The sequence below is a fragment of the Apis laboriosa genome, unplaced genomic scaffold (assembly GCF_014066325.1).
Source record: "Apis laboriosa isolate Shangri-la unplaced genomic scaffold, ASM1406632v1 scaffold9_cov152, whole genome shotgun sequence".
NCBI lineage: Eukaryota > Metazoa > Arthropoda > Insecta > Hymenoptera > Apidae > Apis > Apis laboriosa.
Genome location: NW_025224966.1, coordinates 4,149,792 through 4,169,586, shown reverse-complemented (window position 1 = coordinate 4,169,586; position 19,795 = coordinate 4,149,792). Strand labels below are relative to the sequence as shown.

The window sequence follows — 19,795 nt, the reverse complement described above, 5'->3', positions numbered from 1 at the left end:
CCCCGTGGAAAACAAATCACGCGACCCCCGCGTTAAAGAACCCCTCCTTATTAGGGAGTGCGTATAATACCGAGGCCCTGACTTCTCGAGCCCTGACTCATCGACGTTACACTGCCATTCGGTATTACATCGATAACTTGCAATTTTTTTCGTACGACCTTCCGGAAATCTTATAATTTCATCTACGCAATTTTTTAAGGAATGAATTATTTAAAAAAAAAAAAAAAAGGACGAAGAGAATATATTTTGCGTGACCTTTGATAGCGAAGGTGCGATATCTATCTGCTCCGAAAGAAAAGAATTAATAAGAATAATTGGGAGCAGTGATAACAGTGAAGAAAGTTCAAGGTAAATGATATAGTTCCAAGGATTGGTTCACGAAGAGAAGGTGATTCACGATAGTGATATTAAATTGTAAAAAAGAATTTGAAGAAATTAGAATTGTAAGAAATTATCGTTTCAAACTGTACGAAAAGATTTTTGTGAATTAATTCAGTCGGTGTATTAAGTAAGCAAGTATATTAACTATTTTCTGCATCTACGTTATCGCGATGATCTTTAAATATAATCAATTCAAGGTTGATACAGGCCATTAAAAACTAGTTACAAGCTCATACATTATTACAATTTTGTGCTTTGCCCTAGAATCCGCAGTGAGGATTTGCATAAACGTTACCTTTATACGCATTATTAATACCGCAAAATTTCACAGCTGGAACACGTTTAGATCGAAATAAATTTCTGAGAAATGTCGACTAAAAAAAGGAAAATGTGAATTTCACTTTCATCGAATATTTATACCGTGTATCGATTTTGTTTCAAATATTTCGCAAAAAAAAAAAAAAATTAATTATCTCGATACTCTAATCGAGAAATTCTGACCAAAAATCGGCGATCCGATAACAATAATAAGAAGAAAAGGTGGATGCACCTTCGACAACCTGTGAAGAGGGGATGACCGGTGTTTCGCGGGGTACACGTGACACGAACGTATAGAGTTCGAGTTGAGGGTTGAACGAGACAACCCCTTCACATGCGCGGCGTTCGCGGCCACGTGAAGTGGTGCGTTCTTCCACAACTCTCGAAAATGTCGACCATCGACCACGGTTAAAACTCCTCGCGTTAAAATCTAAATTTCCTTTCGTGGAAATTGTTTGGTCAAAAAAAAAAAAAAAAAGAAAAACTTTTTTTCGGTCGAGAAACGAAAATCAAAGTCGGAAAAAAAAGGAGGAGAAAAACGGAATGTTATGAAAAATTTACGTGACGTGTGTTGTCAACGTGTTACTTTAATCGCAAGTGCTTCGTTCAACGTCTTCTCTTTGTTACATTACAATTTTCGATTAAGATATTTGATTATTTTTGAAGCTTTTTATCGATTTTTATTGATACTCAGAATACTCAGAATAATCATTCCGACATGATTGCTCGTTATTTTTAAAGTGATAGTTTTTTCGAGGGAGAGAGGTATGATTCGTAAGAAGTGTGGATCGCTGTATATTCATGTATGAATTACTTTACGCGGGAAAAAGTAATTTTTTTGAAGGATGCGTTGAAGGAACGATCGATGGATATCCTGGCAAAAACACGATGCATTGCTTCACGATTTTGCGCTACTGAATGACTCTGCGATCAGGTAAGTTGAAACGAATAATATATAAATAATATTGATAAAATTTTTAAATATTTTAAAATAGAAAGAAAATCATTTTTTTCTTCCAATGCTTTAATGCTCTCTATTTATTTTTAATTTTATATTTTTAAATTTTTATAATCTAACGAAACAGTAATAAAACACGAAGAAATATAGCAGATATCCAGTTCGATTGCGTTGTATTTTCCCGAAGAAGAAAGTTTGTGTATTATGTGAATACGTCACACAAGATCGTTTTAATTGACACGACCTGTGTGTTTTAAGTTGGCGTGGCATGCCAACACGACATTTCGTATCCGACTAACGAAGATATTTGATCGTTCTACATTTTACGACTTGAAAGGCGTTCCACCATTTCGTAAATATACATAATCACATTTACTTCATTCATGATATTCATCAATGATAAAGTTTCTCATAATTTCTCACTTCACATTTTTCGTTATTAACGATTACATAAATTAATGCGAAAAATCTATACTGTAACCGAATTCAATATGAATATTACATTACGTGTATATATATATATTACGTGTATAATGACAGGTGCGTGTTAAAGGGAAAAAGAAAATCAGATCGATCCATCCGGAGTGGACAATGACCGACAGCAGGAATAGCATTAAATTCTTATGCACACGAATGGACGAACTTGAAAGCTCGATTCTTCTTCTCGAGGACAAAAACATGAGATGAATATTTTTAAACATTTATCAACTGTCTCGTGTTTACACGAATCAATTGAAATTTGATGAGTTGAATAATTAATAAGTATTCCGATTTCCGTTATTTTTAAATATTTATTTATCAAAGTTCTTTGAACCCTCTATGCATTTTTTATTGCATTCGAGATTGATCGAACTTTGACTCGTGAGAAAAAACTCTACTACATAACAATTCGAAATTCAATTCAAGTAATAACTATTTTTTTCTTTTTAACCATTTTCTCTTAAAATTTGTCGTAGAAATAATTGATGGCATATGTTTACTTTTATCCCACGTATTATTTAATTCAATTTAGTGAAATTTCATCGTGCCAAATGATATTGTATAATTCGTGAGATCAGATGTACTTAGTCGTTTCAACGTTTTTGAACGACAGACAGAAGGCACATGTCTTGAGAATGAAAAAGGCAAATTAAAGGCTTTCAAATTAATTGGGAGGAGAGGATATTCTCAAATTTTTGTATGTAATTGATGTATAGCATCGTTTCTAAAATACACACTATCTAATAACAAAAAAAAAAAAAAAAGGAGGAAAAAAATTAATAGATTGGATCGCCATTAAAGCATTACGTCAAACCTACTTTTACCAGTAAAAGGATTGATACAATTGATGCAAAGAACTGACCACTGACGAATACTATTAATTCCGAACAACGAATGGTCACGACCTCGTTTCTTGATCATAAAATCGATATTTCCGATTCTATCAGAATCTTTCTCTTTAATATAGATTATTTACACGTAACCATAGTATTGTTTTTTTAATTCCTCTGTCAACAAATCGTAAATTAAAAAAAAAAAAAAAATCTGAACGATTCATTATGCTTTTTTTTACGCGTTTAATTTTATTAATCATTAATTACCATTAAATATAACATAAAATTTATTAGATTACAAAATAAATTGAACGATCAAAGAAAGAACAATTTAAGAGGTTGAAAAGAAAACGTTGTGAATGAATATTTCATTGTAATTTAAATATTCAATACCTCTCTTATGCCATGACATCGGTATTTTACAGTATTATGAATTATTTCTTAGTAAGAGATCGATAAATTTCTTGTTGATCGGAAATTGAACGCGATGGCGTCTAACAGTAACCGTTTATTTCTATCAGATTTCCGGATTCAAATATTAAAACGAAACTCACACGTATATGTAACCATACGAACGATATAACCATACGTAATATTCGTTAAAAATAATATGCAAAAAATAATATTGCTCAAATATTTACAAATGAAAATTTATCACCCGATTATTGTCGATGAATTACACCACTGTTGAAAGAGGGAAGGGGTGCGCGCCCTATCACGCGGGAAGGATGACCACCAACTCTCCCTTAAATAATTGCTCACTCGATAAATGGAATGACTGTCAGTTCGTTGGAAGGGATTTGAACTCGGTTCTTTGCAATATTTAGAAAAGGAATAAGGGAAATAAGAGACTGGAAAACGAACGAAATATCGATCATTTCATTAACGCAAGAAAGTGGGTAAACTCGATTTGTCAAATTGATCGAAAAATAAACTCCTTATTCGCGATAATGGAATTGAAATAACATTAAAATTTTTTAATATAAGTGAAAGCAAACTTGAGGGTAACAACGAAACGAAATTTTTCGAATTCAATATTCGTATGAATAACTTTTCGATTTATTGTAAGATAAAATTGTAGAAAACGCGATTTCCCTGTTTACAGAATGCCCTTCGCAGGAGAATGGTGCAAAGTATGGATTTATTTCGGATTCGTTTTCGCGTGGGCGAAAGGTGCACGTCCACGCTTTGATACTTCCACGGATATGGGATTAGTCTTAGTTCCAGCGGATGCTGAAGTAGATTCCGTCATTTTTCGTCTTCGCGCCACTGACCAGGATGCAGATTTTCCACTCGTTTTCGAAATAACCGGTAATCCCAATATTACAATTTAATGTAAATTACTTGAATTATAAACAAAACAAAAAAAAAAGACAACAAGAGATGACCAATATATCTTTGTTACAATTAATTATTCGCGACTATTGAACGCGTGTTAGAAAAAATAAAGTATTGATCGGAGTAACGATAATTTTTTATTTGTTTAGCTACCATCACACCTGTTGTAAGGATCGACAACCTGCCGTGCACGTTGTATAACAAAGTGTGTCAAGCAAATGTGATTCTAACGAAACGGCTGGTTCCCGGACGCCTTCACGATTTTGCCGTGAGGGTTAGGGACACGAAGGGAGACTCGAACTCGATGCAAGCCACTATTTCTGTTACGAACGCGACCACCCCTCGTGATAAAATATTCCCGCACATACCTTCCCTCATTATGGTGCCCGAGGTAATTATTTATTGAGACGAGAAACGACACGATTACTGATGCCATTTAGCCTTTTCGCGCTTCACAATTTTCATTCTCTTTCAATTATTATTCATAAGAATGTAAGAATAAGAAGAAGAGGGAGAGAAAGAAAAAACGTTTCAGAAATTCGTGATTGTTCGTAATTAATAGAGAATATACAAAGGAATGATATTTTTTTATTTTTACATTTAAGGAAATTAAATTAAATGGTTTTCAACTTCCTTTAGGATACCAAACCGGGCAAAGAGTTAGATTATCTTCTAGTGAGAGCCAATTCTCGAAGCGGAAAACCTGTTTATATCGAACTATGGGTAAGTTAAGATAAGCGATATTTATATTTATATTAAATAGTAAAAAAAAAAAAAAATAGCATTTATGTGTCCACTGAATCATGATAACACCGCGTTATAATTTATCGTCACCTTTGTAGCAACCAAAAGAACTTTTTACCATAAGGCAACGGCAAACGCCCATCCAAACACGAGGAGTAATCATACTAACTGGAGAGTTAGATTTTGAAACGCAATCTATGTACACCCTTACCATGTATGCAACGGTACGAGAACGAGTGCAATTGCAATTACTTCTCAATGGGAAAAATCGAAATAAAGCGTTTCGTTTATTTAGGATCCGTACACGGAACAGGGGAAGGATACGAGAAATATCGCGGGTCTAAGCGTGGTTGTGATAGTTCAAGACGTACAAGATGTCCCTCCAATTTTTACCTTGGCACCTCCCCTCACGAGGATTAATAATTCCATACAACCTGTAAGTAATTTTTTTTTTTTTTTTAAATTTGCAAATTTACATTTCCTTTTTTATATAGAACATTTGAACGTAGAATCGTTGTTTAATAAATTATCAAATCGAATTATCTTGCGAGACGAAATTGTCGGAAATTATCTTTTGTCGCGGAAGAGAATGAAGTACATTTGATTTTAGGGTGATATAGTGGTGCGAGTGCATGCAGAAGACGGAGATAAAGGAGTGCCACGTGAAATCGTGTACGGTCTCGTGTCCGAAGGCAATCCTTTTACACCGTTTTTTAACATCTCGGAGACAAGTGGTAAGAACAATTGCATTTAAAATCGTGAAACGAAATACCGATTCTAATATCTCGTTGGGATGGGAATGAAAACGGTAAAAAAAAAAAAAAGGAGAAAAAAAGAAACGTTAAAGAAACATTAAAAAGTATCCATGGAATATAAAAATGATTATCACGAGTGATTTATCTTCTATCTCAGTCGACTGTCAACCTTGTATCGTAAACTACGATCATAATCACTGTCTTTCCTTTTTCAAAATTTTTTTTTATATTAATTCAAATCACAAAAGAGAAAAAGAGAGAGAGAGAGAAAGAGAAACAAAAAAAATTTAATTCAATTCAATATTTTTCCAAGAAAAAAATCTATTTATTATCACAATCTAAATTATATAATGCTCGAATAATAAAAGTATTCAAATTTCGCAAGAGAAATTTCATCACTCACGCGAAACGCTTTTATTAAATTCTTACTTAAATCGGTATTCCTATTTAACCTATTTAAGCTCGAGAGAAAATTTGATTACCTCGAATAAGCGAGCAGAAATCACAATGATTTACAAGGGTGTAATTACATTTACCATCCGTGCTATCGGTAGACGAATTATTCACGGGTACACTCATACATAAATCCCCTGATGACCTGATTTCCCCAAGAATTCATCCACCCTGATGAGTAGGGTCTCGAATTAATCTACCACTACTTCGATATCCCGCTTCCTAGCGTTAAAGCGTGAGGGAATGATTCATGTAACCTGGTATAGTAGTCGATACCGCAAAGGGAGGATTACATATGCAATTACATTTTGGTGAAAAATAAATGAAAGACCCAAAGAAATTCCATTACGAGAAAGCTATACCGCTGATATTAAGAATCAGAACGTTCTTTTCTTCTGCAAAAAAGAAAAAGCTTTTCCACATTTAAGGGGGGAAAAAATTCATTTTACGAATTAACCATTAAAATAAAGATAAAAATCGGCAAAATTCTCGGTTTCAAGAGGTAAAAGTAAAAATCTTCGTCTTGTGTTTTTTTTTTTCCAAAAAAGGAACGCGTTTTTCATCGTTGGAGGATAAGCACTGTAAAAGGCCGTGAAACGACGGGGCAACTTTATACGCTCGTTTCCAAGATGATTACAACCTCGCACGAACGTGTTTATCTAATGTTCGAGATCGGTGATACGGATTTCTTTATTTTTTTTTTTTTCGCGAAACCAAAAATAAGCGCGGGAGGCGAGGAAGTGGGCAGAACTCGATGGAAGTGGTCAGGGAGAGGAAAGTCTTGACGCGGTCTACAACGCGGTATCGATCGTGCTTGGGGGTCAGTCTCTGCTTTTCAGGCTACGATGCTTATCATTTCGTGACACGAAGCATGCGACCTCTTCGTGTACATGTGTGTATGGACATTGTGTAAAGGGAAAGGGAGTGAAAAAGAAACGGACAGGGCAGGAAAAGAATATGGAAGAAGATAAAGGAGTATTGTGTTCTCCTTGAAAAAAGAAAGGGCAGGCGGCTATAATTTTTACGCAATAATGGCGGAATAAATGAACGAGATAAGGAAATTTTAAGCATTCGATCGACCGGTTGAGAAATTCCGCGTTTATTTCCAACGATTTTAAATAATATTTTTTTAAATGCGAAGCTTGAAAAATATACGCGAATAGTCGGCGTTTTAATGAAGTTTGAATAATGTATGATGGAAATATATTCTAATTTTTCTCAACTTCGTTTCGTGATATGTTGTGGAAAATTTTTATCACTGGACACGTGTGTTTTACGTTACGTTCGTGCATAAGTGAACAGGATCATTGACCGAAATTATTTATAACACAAACGCGTAATTGGTAATTGATATATCGTGACGTAACAAGCAAAATTTTACATTTTACATCGAAACGAACGAAATTTTAAACACGCTTAAATGTAAATAAAATTTGTAGAAAATTTGATCGTTATAATTATTTTTACCAGGAGGCGATAATAATGATTTTTAAATATCATAGAATTTTAAACTGGAAAGTTAACGTGGAGATTTTAAACTTTATTTAGATTTAGTCTTAATTATTTAAATTATATTTAATTGATAGGTGAAATCACTCTTGCTAGACCTTTGGAGGAGCTCACGCAAATCACGCACGTCGGAGCTCCGGTTGTACTTACGGTAGTTGCTGAAGAGATAAGAAGGAACAGGGACGAGCCACCAGCCCAAGCGACAGTTGTCGATGTTGGTTTCCTTCTTGGGGAACCAGGAAACAGTCCACCGTACTTCGAGAGTGATAAGTTGGTACCTGAGACGTGAATTATTTCCAATTATTAACAAGTATTTCTAAATAAATCACGTATATCTGTAAATCCCATTTAATCCCTTTATATCGAATAAAAATTTAAACTCCAAGAAATTCTTATCGAGGTTAAAGCGAGTCTTTCTTTCGTTTTATCTCATAATTACATTGCCACGATCTGTAAATCCCTTTTAATCCCTTTATATCGAATAAAAATTTGAACTCCAAGAAATCGTTATCGAGGTTAAAGCGAGTCTTTCTTTCGCTCTGTCTCATAGTTACATTGCCACGATAGACGAGAATCCTGAACCGGGGACCGTGATAAACTTTGGTGAACAATATTCGACAAGGGTGAAAGATGAAGATATCGGGAAGGCAGGAGTGTTCACGTTAAAATTGGAGAATAACAATAATACATTCGAAATAAATCCAACAGTAGCGGAGCGTACTGCGGATTTTGTTGTAACCGTACGAGATAATACGCTAATTGATTACGAATTGTACAAATCTTTATCGTTCAAGGTAACAAATATATCTCTATCACGCGTATTATTAAATTCATTAATTAATATAAACTCTTCTGATTCATTTTTCATGGTTCAGATCGTTGCTCAAGAAGTTGGTCCGGCGACAAATCTGTCGGCACTAGCGCCAGTTATTATATTTCTAAGAGACGTCAACGATAATTCACCGATATTCGATGAAGAATCGTACGAAGTGACGTTGTCCGAAAACGTGACCGAAGGTTCGCGCGTGACACAGGTGTGAAATATTTTCGTAACATCGACACATGTGTGCTTCGAACGCACGTGATAATCCGTCCTTTTTTTTTCTTATTAGGTGCACGCAACCGACAAAGACACAGGTATCTACGGAAGTGTTCGATATACCGATATAAGAGGAGAGGGGAGCGAAGCTTTCACCATGGAACCAGACACAGGATTGATAACCGTCGCGATGGGCTCTTCTTTGGATCGAGAAATCGCGGCAAGATTCGTGTTAACCGTGGAAGCACGAGACGAGAATGGGAATGGGAACAGAGGTGTTGTTCCTTTGATAGTTAATTTATTAGACGTCAATGACAATCCACCGATATTCGAAAAGGACGTTTACGAGTTCGCGTTGAACTCTGATCTCACCAACTTTACATTGCCAGCTTTTATAAAGGTATAATTTTTACGATTTTTTTTTTATATATATATTTTTTTATATATTCGAGATTCAAGATTTTTTTTTTTTTTTTTTTAATCGATCGAAATATGAACAGGCTATCGACGCTGATTCAGAGCCGCCCAATAACGTGGTTAGATACGAGATAATCCACGGGAATTACGAGAACAAATTTTATTTAAACGATTCGAGCGGTGAATTGATACTTTTGTCGCCAATTACGAAAATCAGGCGAAAGAAGCAGAGCGCTTATGACAGATTTTCGAAGAAAATGGGAACGAAATTTGTGAAAAATCGGGGAGAAATGGATCACGCGTACGGAAACGAATTATCGATGAATAATCAAAACAGGATGAACTCGGGAAATTTAAGTGGGGAAATGATAATGGAGGTGATAAAGAAGCGACGGAAACGAGCCAACGATGACCCATTGTACACTCTTACTGCCAGGGCATACGATTTAGGTAAATTCTGAAAAAAAATTCTTTCCCCTCTACGAAATAAAATATACGAAAAGTATAATTAATTGGCCACTAATTGAAGGTGTACCGCATCTTTCGAGCGAAACGAAAATTCGAATATTGAATGGCGTCGCTATGGAAGCGCGGATAATGATGTTCGTGGTGCCGGGAGAACAACCAGATTCAACGAAAACTGCCGAGACTTTAGCTGCTATTACAGGTGGCCGAGTCACCGTTTTAGAAACTCGCCCTTATATTCAACAGAATCATACCGGAGGTACAGGGATTCTCGCTGGAGGAGGAGGGAAAAAGTCAGTGAAGATAATCATAATACGTTTATTTGATTATTTAATTCAAGTTGCAAATCGATTTCAAATATAACTTAAAGATATTCTTGTTCAGGAGTATCGTTATAGCTCGAGTTGAACAAACGGAGCCAGGCACATCGTTGGTAGATGTGGAGAAGATTCGAGAAACTTTGGCTGCCAATGGGGTTGGGATTATAGGAGGAACCGATGCGATTATGAATACAACGAACATAGACAATACAAAGGTTCCACTTGACGGAACGCCTAGACATACCACTGCTAACGATGGCCAAACAACTGTTATCAATAACACGATTACCACTGCTCAAAACGAAGAAGTGGTGTGTAATACAAACATATTTATATATATTAAAATCTTGAAATTAAAGTTGAATTAATTGTAATTAAACTTCTATATAGATTTGAGTTGAAAGTATTTTATTTTAAAAAGGTAACTTTTTTTCAGACCGTTTACAAAGCAGAAAACAAATTGTTATTCTGGCTTCTGATAATACTGGGTCTACTCATGCTCTTGGCCGTCGCCATATTGATTGCTTGCTGCATATGTCCCGGATGCCCGTTTTACATGGCGCCCAGGAAAAGGCGAGTACATTCCTCAGAAATGTTGGTCGTACGTGCGGACGGAAGACCGAAGAGGCATCTTCATCGGCAACCGGCAATACCTATCGAAGGTGGTAAACCGTGTTATTCATCTATAATCGTGTTCGTACGTAATTTCAATCGTGCGAATCTTTATTCATATTTCCAGTATCGTGGAATGGAAGGAAACAAGCGTGGAGCGCGGATCCAACAAGAAGGAATTGGCAATTCAACAAAAGAAACGTGAAAAATTGTTCCCTACCTGGGGACGTTGCCTATATTTCCGGGCAACCGAACGATATTCGCATGAGCGTCGAGGCTCAAAGATTGAGAGACGGGGGAGGGGGGCGTTCTTACGATCACTCGAGGAGGAGTAGGATGAACGAGCAAGAAAGAATGTACATGGAGGATATCGAAGATCAAAAGGGAAGAGGTTACCGCACCGCCGAATTGGAATCTTTGCAACGGCACGAGATGGACAGAGGTTCGGATCTGCAACAGCAACATGCTTACAGGCAAAGGTAGGTAAGCGGTCATCCCTCGTCTCACCGTCAAATTCGTTCAACAAATTCGTTCATCCATTCTTTTCAAAGACGATCTAATAAAAAAAATTCAGCGAAGAAAATTAAATGTTAAATTTAAGACATAAGAAATCTCATCGCAGATTACACGTTCCAGATTCGTGGAACACGACACGAACGAAGAAACGGCGGTGAGAGAGCAACACTTTTTCCGCGAGGGAAACGCCGAAGTCCTTCGACTAGTAACGCGAGGACAAGTAGAAGAGAACGCGACGTCCCATCCTCAACCACATCCTCACCGTCCACCAACTTTAATCATAGACGGTAAGGATATAATTCTGCAAAGGTTCATAGAGGACCAGAAGTCAAGGCACGAGTTGTCGATGCAGGACATCGAGGCAGCTCGTAGCATGGAATCTCATCAACGATCGAAAGACGTTTGCAACCAGCAACCGGAGATAATCTTGATACCGGAAAGGTTGGAGCTCGGTCACAGGCAACACGTAGAGGAGATCGGGCCCAACGTTCAGAGGCTCGTGATCGATCACGATCGTGATTACGAGGCTCGAAAGGAGAAGGAGTCTCGTACGATGAGAGAAACGACGAGGCAAGAGGCCGGCTCGATCGTTGAGAGGCCAACGTTGATCGTTGCCAAGGATCAATCGAACAACGCCCAGTATCCCTTCCACGATTTGGAATTGGCAAGGCAAAACGTTTTGCTGACACGATTATTGTTGGAGAAGGAAAATCGAAGAGCGGGTGTGATGGATTCTACCAGCTATCTGGAGACGCAGAGTCTGCCCGGCCAGGTGGCGATAGCCACTCAAACGGATAGAACGGCGGCCACTCAGACGGATCGCCACGTGAAGAGCAGAAGCGACAACGACGAGTCGGAAAACGAGGAGTCCAGATACAGGAAGAGGTTGAGATCTAGGAAGAAATACGGGGGGGACGGGGATTGGAGACGGTCTAGAACCCTGTGGATGAAGTCGCCGATCGAGGAAGAGGGCAGCCCTTGCTTCGATAAACGATTGAGCATCCTGAGGAAGAAAGTGAGAGAGGTGAAGGAAGGGAGGAAGATTTCTCTGGAACCGGAAGTGTTGCGAGAGATCTCGGATTCTTTGGACGGGAACGGAAGCTCGTGCAAAGGCGAGGAAGACGAAACGATGAGGAGTTATAGAAAATCAACGGAGCAAACGAGTATCAGTTACAAAATATTGAACGAAAAGGAGAGCGGATCCTCCGAGGAGAGGAGGAAAGAGAAACGTAGCGAGGAGAAAAGTAGCGAAGAGGTAACGGACGATCGGAGGGTGAACAACGTCACGGAATCGTCCTCGCCAGAGATAAAAGTTCAACGTGAGAAACACGTTGGCCCCAAGGAGAAAAGTCCTAAAAGGGAAACGAGGTCGAAGGCGCAGAAGTCGGAGGGAGTGATAAAGCCAAGTTTCAGGATTCTCGAGAAAGAATTTACGTTGCTCACGAAGAAACTGAGTAAGTTGGGGGACAAGAAATTCCAGGAGAGCAGTGACAGCACCTGTCAAGAAAAGTCTGACTCCAAGGAGGCGAGAAAGGACTCGGATCAAAAGAGTTCGAAAAAAATGGACCCTTCAACCTCGCAGAAGCACGAAACGACGTCAAAACTGGAGCAGAAAGGAAAGCAGAGAAAAGATTCGGCTATAGCTAAGACGAAGCAAAAGTTGAAGTATCAGCAGAGTCAAGTCATGAGTACAGGTAGTTCGGAACTTGACGATTCACTTGGGTTTGACAAACCGAAGAAGCCGACGCGCCATGAGAGCACGAAGCAGAAACAATCTGTTGGTAACCATGGGAAAGTGAAACGATTGGTACAACAGATGGATCGACGAGAATCGAAAAAGCAAGTGTCTGAATCGAAGGATGAGGAAACGGAGAAACGGAAAGATGGATTATCGAAAGGAACTCCGAAAGGTGAATTAAAATCTGAGAAGATTGGAAAGATGGCGGCAAAGGCGCCGAAATTAAGCGTTGTGTCTCGTAAGCAAAACGTGGTCGAGGAAACCAGTACTAGTACGGAAGAGAAAAGGGAAGGGGAAAGGGGTGCGTTCGCTTTCGAGAAAAAGAGCAGTACGGATTTTTCAGAGAAAGATTCGAACGGTTTGTTTCAACCTGAAAGGGAGAGGCTCGAGAAGAAAATAATTCAAAAATTTAGCGATGATTTTGTTGAAAGGTCAAGGGAAGATATCAGTGAACAAAAAGTGACTACTTCCACGGAAGAAGATACAGCAAGCATGGAGGAACGAAAAGTTGGTATGGTCGAATCATCGAAAAATGGGATACGTAGGAGTGAAGATTTATTTGAAAAATCTACGAGAGAACAGGAAGAACGTGTTAGTTCAAAGAAAGCGTTAGATGATTCGGCTCATTTGCATACCAAGGAACAATTAATTACAGATATTAAGTTCATCGATATGGGTCCAATTAAAAAAGAAGAATTAGGTAAAATTGTCGTACGAGATCAGAAGGTTGATAAAATGGCGTCTAAAGTAGAACCTATGAAAATCAAAGAACCAATGAAACGAGAGGATGAGAGTATAAAATATAGTGAAGAAGAGGATAGAATAAAAGAAACTAAACGTGTGGATGAATTAGTAAGTAAAAGTGAGAAAGAAATAATTGAACGGATTCGAGATAAATTGGAGGAGTACATGGAAAGGGATAAACCACTGAATGGTTTTAAAAAACAAATTGAAACTAAACTTGATACTAGACTAGAAGAACCGGAACAAGAAGACAGAGAATTAAGTGACACGTATAAATATTTGAAAGAAGAAATAGAGAAAATGTCAGAAGATTTCAAGAAGAAACGCGACGAGTCCAAGAAAACAGAATCAGAAGAAGAAGAAGAAGAGAATGTATTGTCAAGATGTGAACACGATATAGAGGATAAAAATGGCGCAAGACAGAAGGCAGAAAAAAGGATACAAGTAGAAGTACACATGCCTATAGAAAAAGAGCACAATGGCAAAATGGGCGCAACGCAAGAAATGGAAAAGGACGTAAAATCTCAAGTTTTAAGCAATGAAAAAGATAGTATGAAATTCGATATTACAGATGTACATATACAGGATAAATTAGAGGAAGAAAAACAAGTAAAACTCGTAGATATTTCAAGCACAGATCACATTTTTGAAAAGGAAGATTCGACAAAAATTGCATTCAATGGTGGTGATAAAGAAAAAATTAGTTTAAGTATGGAGATTCCTCATAAAGAAGAAACTACATCAATGATAGAAACTGATAAACAAATAGAAGAAAGTATTTTTTTAGATGATCGAGAAATAGATGATAAAGAAAAAGAAGATATTAAAATTAAGCCTGATAATCGAGTCATGGAAAGTATTATTACAAGTAGCGAAGAGAAGAAAATTAGCGACGAAGAAAAATTTATTGTAAAAAGTATAGGAGAAGATTATGAAAAAACGATGGAAGACTATAAAATTACTGAAGAAATAAGTCAGGATAAAAAAATTACTGAAGAAATTAAAGATCAAAAATTTGATGCAGAAACAATCGTGGATTATGAAGTAACTGAAGAAACGGTAAAGGATCAAAAAATTGATAAGGAAGAGACGAAGGATCATAAATTCGAAGGAGAAACAAGTATGGACCATAAAATTATTGTAAAAGAAACCAAGGATTCAAAAATTGATGAAAAACAAGCAATTTCGGATCGCGCGTTAACTATGGAAAAAATTAAAGATCAAGAAGAGGATTATAAAATCGTCGAAGAAGAAAGTATGGATCACAAAATAACTGAAGAAAGAACTAAGGATGAAATAATCGATAAAGAATCAATAGAAAAACATAAAATTCCTGAAGAAGCAATTGTAAAAATTATTGAAGAAATACCAAAAGATCAAAAAATTAAAGATGATACAATGGAGGATGACGGCATTTCTGAAAAAATAACTGTGAGTCGTATTGAACAAACATCTAAGGATGAAGAGGTTAAAAAAATTTCAGAGGATTATGGAATTGCTGAAAAAGCAACTGAGGATTTTAAAATAACTGAGGAAGTAACTACAGATCATAAAATGGAAGAAAAAGTAACGGAGGATTACACAATAGTTGGAGAAAGATTTGACGATGATAAATCTCTGATAAAAACTGACTTTACTACTAAGGAAGAAATATCTGATAAAAAACAAGATTCAACAGAAATTGATAATAATAAAATTAGCAAGGAAGAAAGTATTTTCTTAGATAAAAAAAAGGATTCTGATGAAAAGACATTTGCTAAAAAAATTGATACAGATGATCACGAAACCAGTACAAAGAAGGTTTTGGATACTGAAGAAGAAATTGACAGTCAAAAAAAAAAAAGTATTTCTCCTGAAATAAAAGAAATTCTTCCTGTAGTAGAAGTTGTGACAGAACTAATTAAAAGTGACGATGAAAAAATTAGTGATAAAGAAGATATTTTTATTGGCAAAGAAAAAGAACTAGCTATTGAAGAAAAAAAAGAAATTCCAAAAACTGATAAAATTGAAAAAGAAAGTATTACCGATGATAAAGACAAGGAAGAAGATTCTAAAAAAAAAAAAAAAATAATTACAAAAAGTACTGAAGAAACTGATGGACGATCATTTAAAGAAACAATTAAAGAAATGCAAATAATAGACGATCACAAAATTATCGAAAAAGAAATTTTAGAAACAAAAGAAATCATCGATGATCATCAAATTAGTGACAAAGAAATTGTTCCAGCAACATTAGAAATTGAAGAAATACCTATTGCTGAAAAACAGGATGATATCCAAGAACATCGCATTGAAAAAGAAGATGTACCTCCGAGAATATCTCACGTTGATAAAGATGACGAGATCAAAGAAAAAGAAGATTCGTCAAAAATTTCAACTCAGGAAATTTCAATGGAAGTTTCTATCGTCCCTTCAATCGACGATAATGCAAAACAAGAAACATCAACAGACACAGAATCAACCGAAGATCACGCCAGTAAAAAGGATAGTGTTTTCTCAGAAATGTTTAAAGCTGTCCATTCGTTAGTCGATAAATTGACGAACGGCAAAAGATCAAGAAAGACGAGTGTAGAAGAGGTTGCAATCACTGAACTTTCAGATGATAAAATTATCCAGAAAGAAGTGGCACATCCTGATGATGACAAGGAGAAATGTCAAGAAGATAGTTCGATTACCAGCGAGCCATCCGCTTCTCGAGTAAGTAGTGATTCGATAAAATTAATGGAAGAGCAAATGGACGATAAGAAAATTACATCAAAAGATAAACCTCTCGATTCCACGGATGACAAAATAGCTATCAGTCCAGAGGAAACGACAGGCGAGAGTATGCAAATCGATATCGTGTCAGAATCGAAGAAAACAGAATCCGATGAACAGTTTGGGATAGACAAAGATGAAACGATAAAATTAATATTAGAAAAACCTCTCTTAGAAAAAGTAGAAATTGATAAACCTTTGAAATACGATCCAGCATCGTTGATACAACCGGCGGACGAAAAACTAAAGGATGGAAAGGACACCAGCGAAATATCATCGAAGAAAACAATCGAGATAAGCGAGGAATCGAAAGAAGCGATCCCAGATAACGAAAGGATGGATGTGAAACCGTTACGAATCACCGAGGAGGAGTTGTTGCGCGTACCAACGTCAAGCAAAGCGAGCACTAGTTTTCAGGAGATCGAATCGCTTCGAAGTTCTTCTCAGACGACTACACAGGAGAAGGAAAAGTTAGTCTCTGACTCCATTATATCCGAAACTTCAACAGATTCCGCGAAAACATTGGAATTTGAAAAGCAATTGAAGTCAGCAGAAAGCAAACAGATTGAATTACAAGAAATGGAAGAATTTGTCGAGGGAGAAAGTTTCATTGTGAGAGCATCGTCTCCTGAGGGACAATCGCGGAGCACAGAATCTGATGTACACACGATTGTTTACAGGGACGAATCGGATAAGCGAGAAGATCGAACTAAGGGGGAAATGGATAAAACTTTGAGGAAGCATATAGAGGAAGAGGGGATACCTGTTGAAGAGGAATACGTAAGCCTTCCACTTTTTACAAGCATAATAGATACGATGGATGATTCCGAGGACAGTGATTCATCGAGCGATATTTCCAGGAAGACAACGTTAACCACCAGACCGTATCAAACCCCGCGAAATCGTGCTCGACAGGTTTCCGAGAGAGAGAGTAGCCAAACGGAGGAAGTGGCTGAAAGTGTCGGGGATGAGGAACAAGCGATATTAGCTGTCGAGGTGATAGGAAATGGGAACGTGGACTCGCCGAAAGAGGAAAGGATGCTTGAAAAAGTTGAAGACGCGGAACAAGCTCCTTTGACGAGATCAACCGAGGCGGTGAAAGGTGAAGAAACTGGATCGAGGGAAGAATTTATAAATGTACAACCGCGTTTCAGTGGAGAAAAATTAAGGGCAACGAGCGATACGGAAATAGACAAAGAGTCTTCGACGAAACATACGAAAGATACAAAATCTGAAACGAAACATGGAAAGGATGGAAAGATTAATAGAGAAGACGAACCGTCATCGGCCTCCAAACTTGCAAAAACTGATACTTTCAAAGTTGCCGATAAAAAGGCGAAGGAACAAGAGAGGAAAAAAATACCCCCGCAAAGGAAGAAAAAAAGTTGTTCCGAGGAATCTCCGGACGAAGAGAAGACAACAACGCATTCTCACGATGCAGCGAGTCACGGTGGGTATCGCGCACGCGGGAAGCCCTTGGAAGATCGATCGAGGCAAAAAGATAGGGATAAAACGAAACAAGGGAGAAGAAGGGAAGAATCAGAAAAGCAAAAACAATTTGCATCGAGATCGAAGATCGACAAAGATAAGAAATCATCGAGCGGTAGCGAGAAATATCCAACCCCGTCGAGAAGCGGGGAGATCGACACGAGTAAAACGCAGCCGAAATACATGGCGTGGTACAAAAAGAACCGAGAGGAAATGGAAAAGAGGAGAGCCGAATTAATGGCGACGGATGACGAGGAGCAGCTTCCACGATGGTTACGAAGAAGCATGAGAAGCCAGAGAGCCGAGAAGGAAGATAAAAAGCAGCAGTCGAGTCAGAAAACCGCTGACACGACACCGCGGACGAGGCGCAAAGTTAAACCTTTGGTAAACGTCGAATCCGAACAATTGAAGGCCATTGTTCGTCAAGGTAGAAAATTAAGGAGAGCCGAAGGAGGGAGGAACGAAGATCCACCGATACAGATATTCGCCACGACTCCGCCCCACGATCCCAAGCATCATTTGGTGCAACATTCTGAATATAAATACGAGAAAGCGCCCGCGCCGTTTTACCTTCATCCCCCTCCTCCCCCTCACCCTTCGCCCCAACTGTCGCCAGAACATTTCGAAATTCCGCCAACGATGGAATGCGGACGCACGGATGAAGAATTCGATTCCGGGATAGCGGTGTCGTTACAGGCTGGAAACAGGCGACACCAACAATTATTGGAAAAGAAGAGTGTGTTCGATATCGCGTATAGCGAAGCGGCACCCTCTCAATTACGTTCAGACAGTACCACACCTCCGTCCTAAGGTAGTGTAATAATGTTAGAATCGTTTTGTTTCGTGGAAGAATCTCCGTTGTTCAATTCTTTTAATTACAGAGGACGTATATATTGTTGAATATCTTTTTATGTTTTATATAACGATGAATTAATGAGTTGGAAATGCGAATGTGCTGAATGATATCCTCGATCCATGAATTTTTAAATGTTACGTTTTTTAAAAGAGAAACACAAACAGGTTAAATTAAAGAGAAGAACTAAATTACGCACAAAATGCAGGGTTAATTATAAAGTAGAATTTCAGAAATTGTTATAGAAAAAAATTATAGGGATGCCACGTTTTAGGATTTGTTAGAAAATGAGAATGAATAACTTTCTTATGAAATCGTTTCAGAAATAAATATCATTCGTATAATTCATTAGTTTAAAAAGCATTTTGTTAATGTTATTTATTGCCGTCCGAAAAAAAAAAAATAGCACATCGATTCGATGACCAATTTTATATTACGATTGTTATCCCAATATTCCAATGTTTATAATTATCTTGTAAATAAATACGTATACATAAAATGTGTTATTTTTATTCGTATATTTCATTCAATGTACGATTCCTTTATCAAAAAAAAATACTAAGTTTATAAAAAATTATTTACTTTTTAAATTTTATTAAAAATTAAGTTCAAACTAACTGCTCGAATATTAATATTCATTTATCTTAATATTTTTGTTTATTATTCAAACTATATATAAATTTATCTTTCAATTTACGTAATAAGTTTTAACATTCTACAATTAAAAATAAATAATAATTATATCATGTTTATGACAACAGATTCGAGACTAACTTCTTATCGTTCCTGTTATACTGTTATAAAAATATCCTTGATTCCGACTTTACTGCTGGTCAAGTTTATCCGTACACGATATGCATCAGATATGAAAGATAATAATTTATCATCATTTAAATTACGTGTAATAAAATAAATAATTTCTGTTATTTTTTAATTTAATATTATTAATTATAAATTTATTATTTCGTTTATTTTAGAAAAATAATTGGAAATATTTTATACAAAAATATTATTAACCCATATCATGCATGAAAAGCTATAAATAAATTCTACTTTATAGACGGAAGAATATCAATA

The 19,795-nt window shown here is 36.9% G+C and overlaps 2 protein-coding genes across 3 annotated transcripts in view; one reads left to right on the top strand and one right to left on the bottom strand.

Annotated features, from left to right (window-relative positions):
* Positions 1-7,989, bottom strand: part of LOC122720047 (tensin-1-like) — a 253,105-nt gene extending 245,116 nt beyond the window's left edge. For both annotated transcript variants that reach the window (XM_043946470.1, XM_043946469.1), the window contains exon 1: positions 7,920-7,989. The gene's annotated coding sequence lies outside the window, so the exon portion shown is untranslated. The remainder of the gene's footprint in view (positions 1-7,919) is intronic.
* Positions 4,077-18,675, top strand: LOC122719859. Its single transcript, XM_043946077.1, has 18 exons — positions 4,077-4,281; positions 4,458-4,699; positions 4,948-5,031; positions 5,151-5,276; positions 5,348-5,488; positions 5,663-5,786; positions 7,847-8,039; positions 8,320-8,563; positions 8,645-8,803; positions 8,882-9,208; positions 9,309-9,675; positions 9,755-9,983; positions 10,075-10,321; positions 10,447-10,672; positions 10,750-11,101; positions 11,259-14,740; positions 15,011-15,319; positions 15,794-18,675. The coding sequence occupies exons 1-18, from the start codon at positions 4,077-4,079 to the stop codon at positions 18,673-18,675; spliced, it is 9,939 nt and encodes a 3,312-aa protein (XP_043802012.1).
* The last annotated feature ends 1,120 nt before the right edge of the window (positions 18,676-19,795 follow it).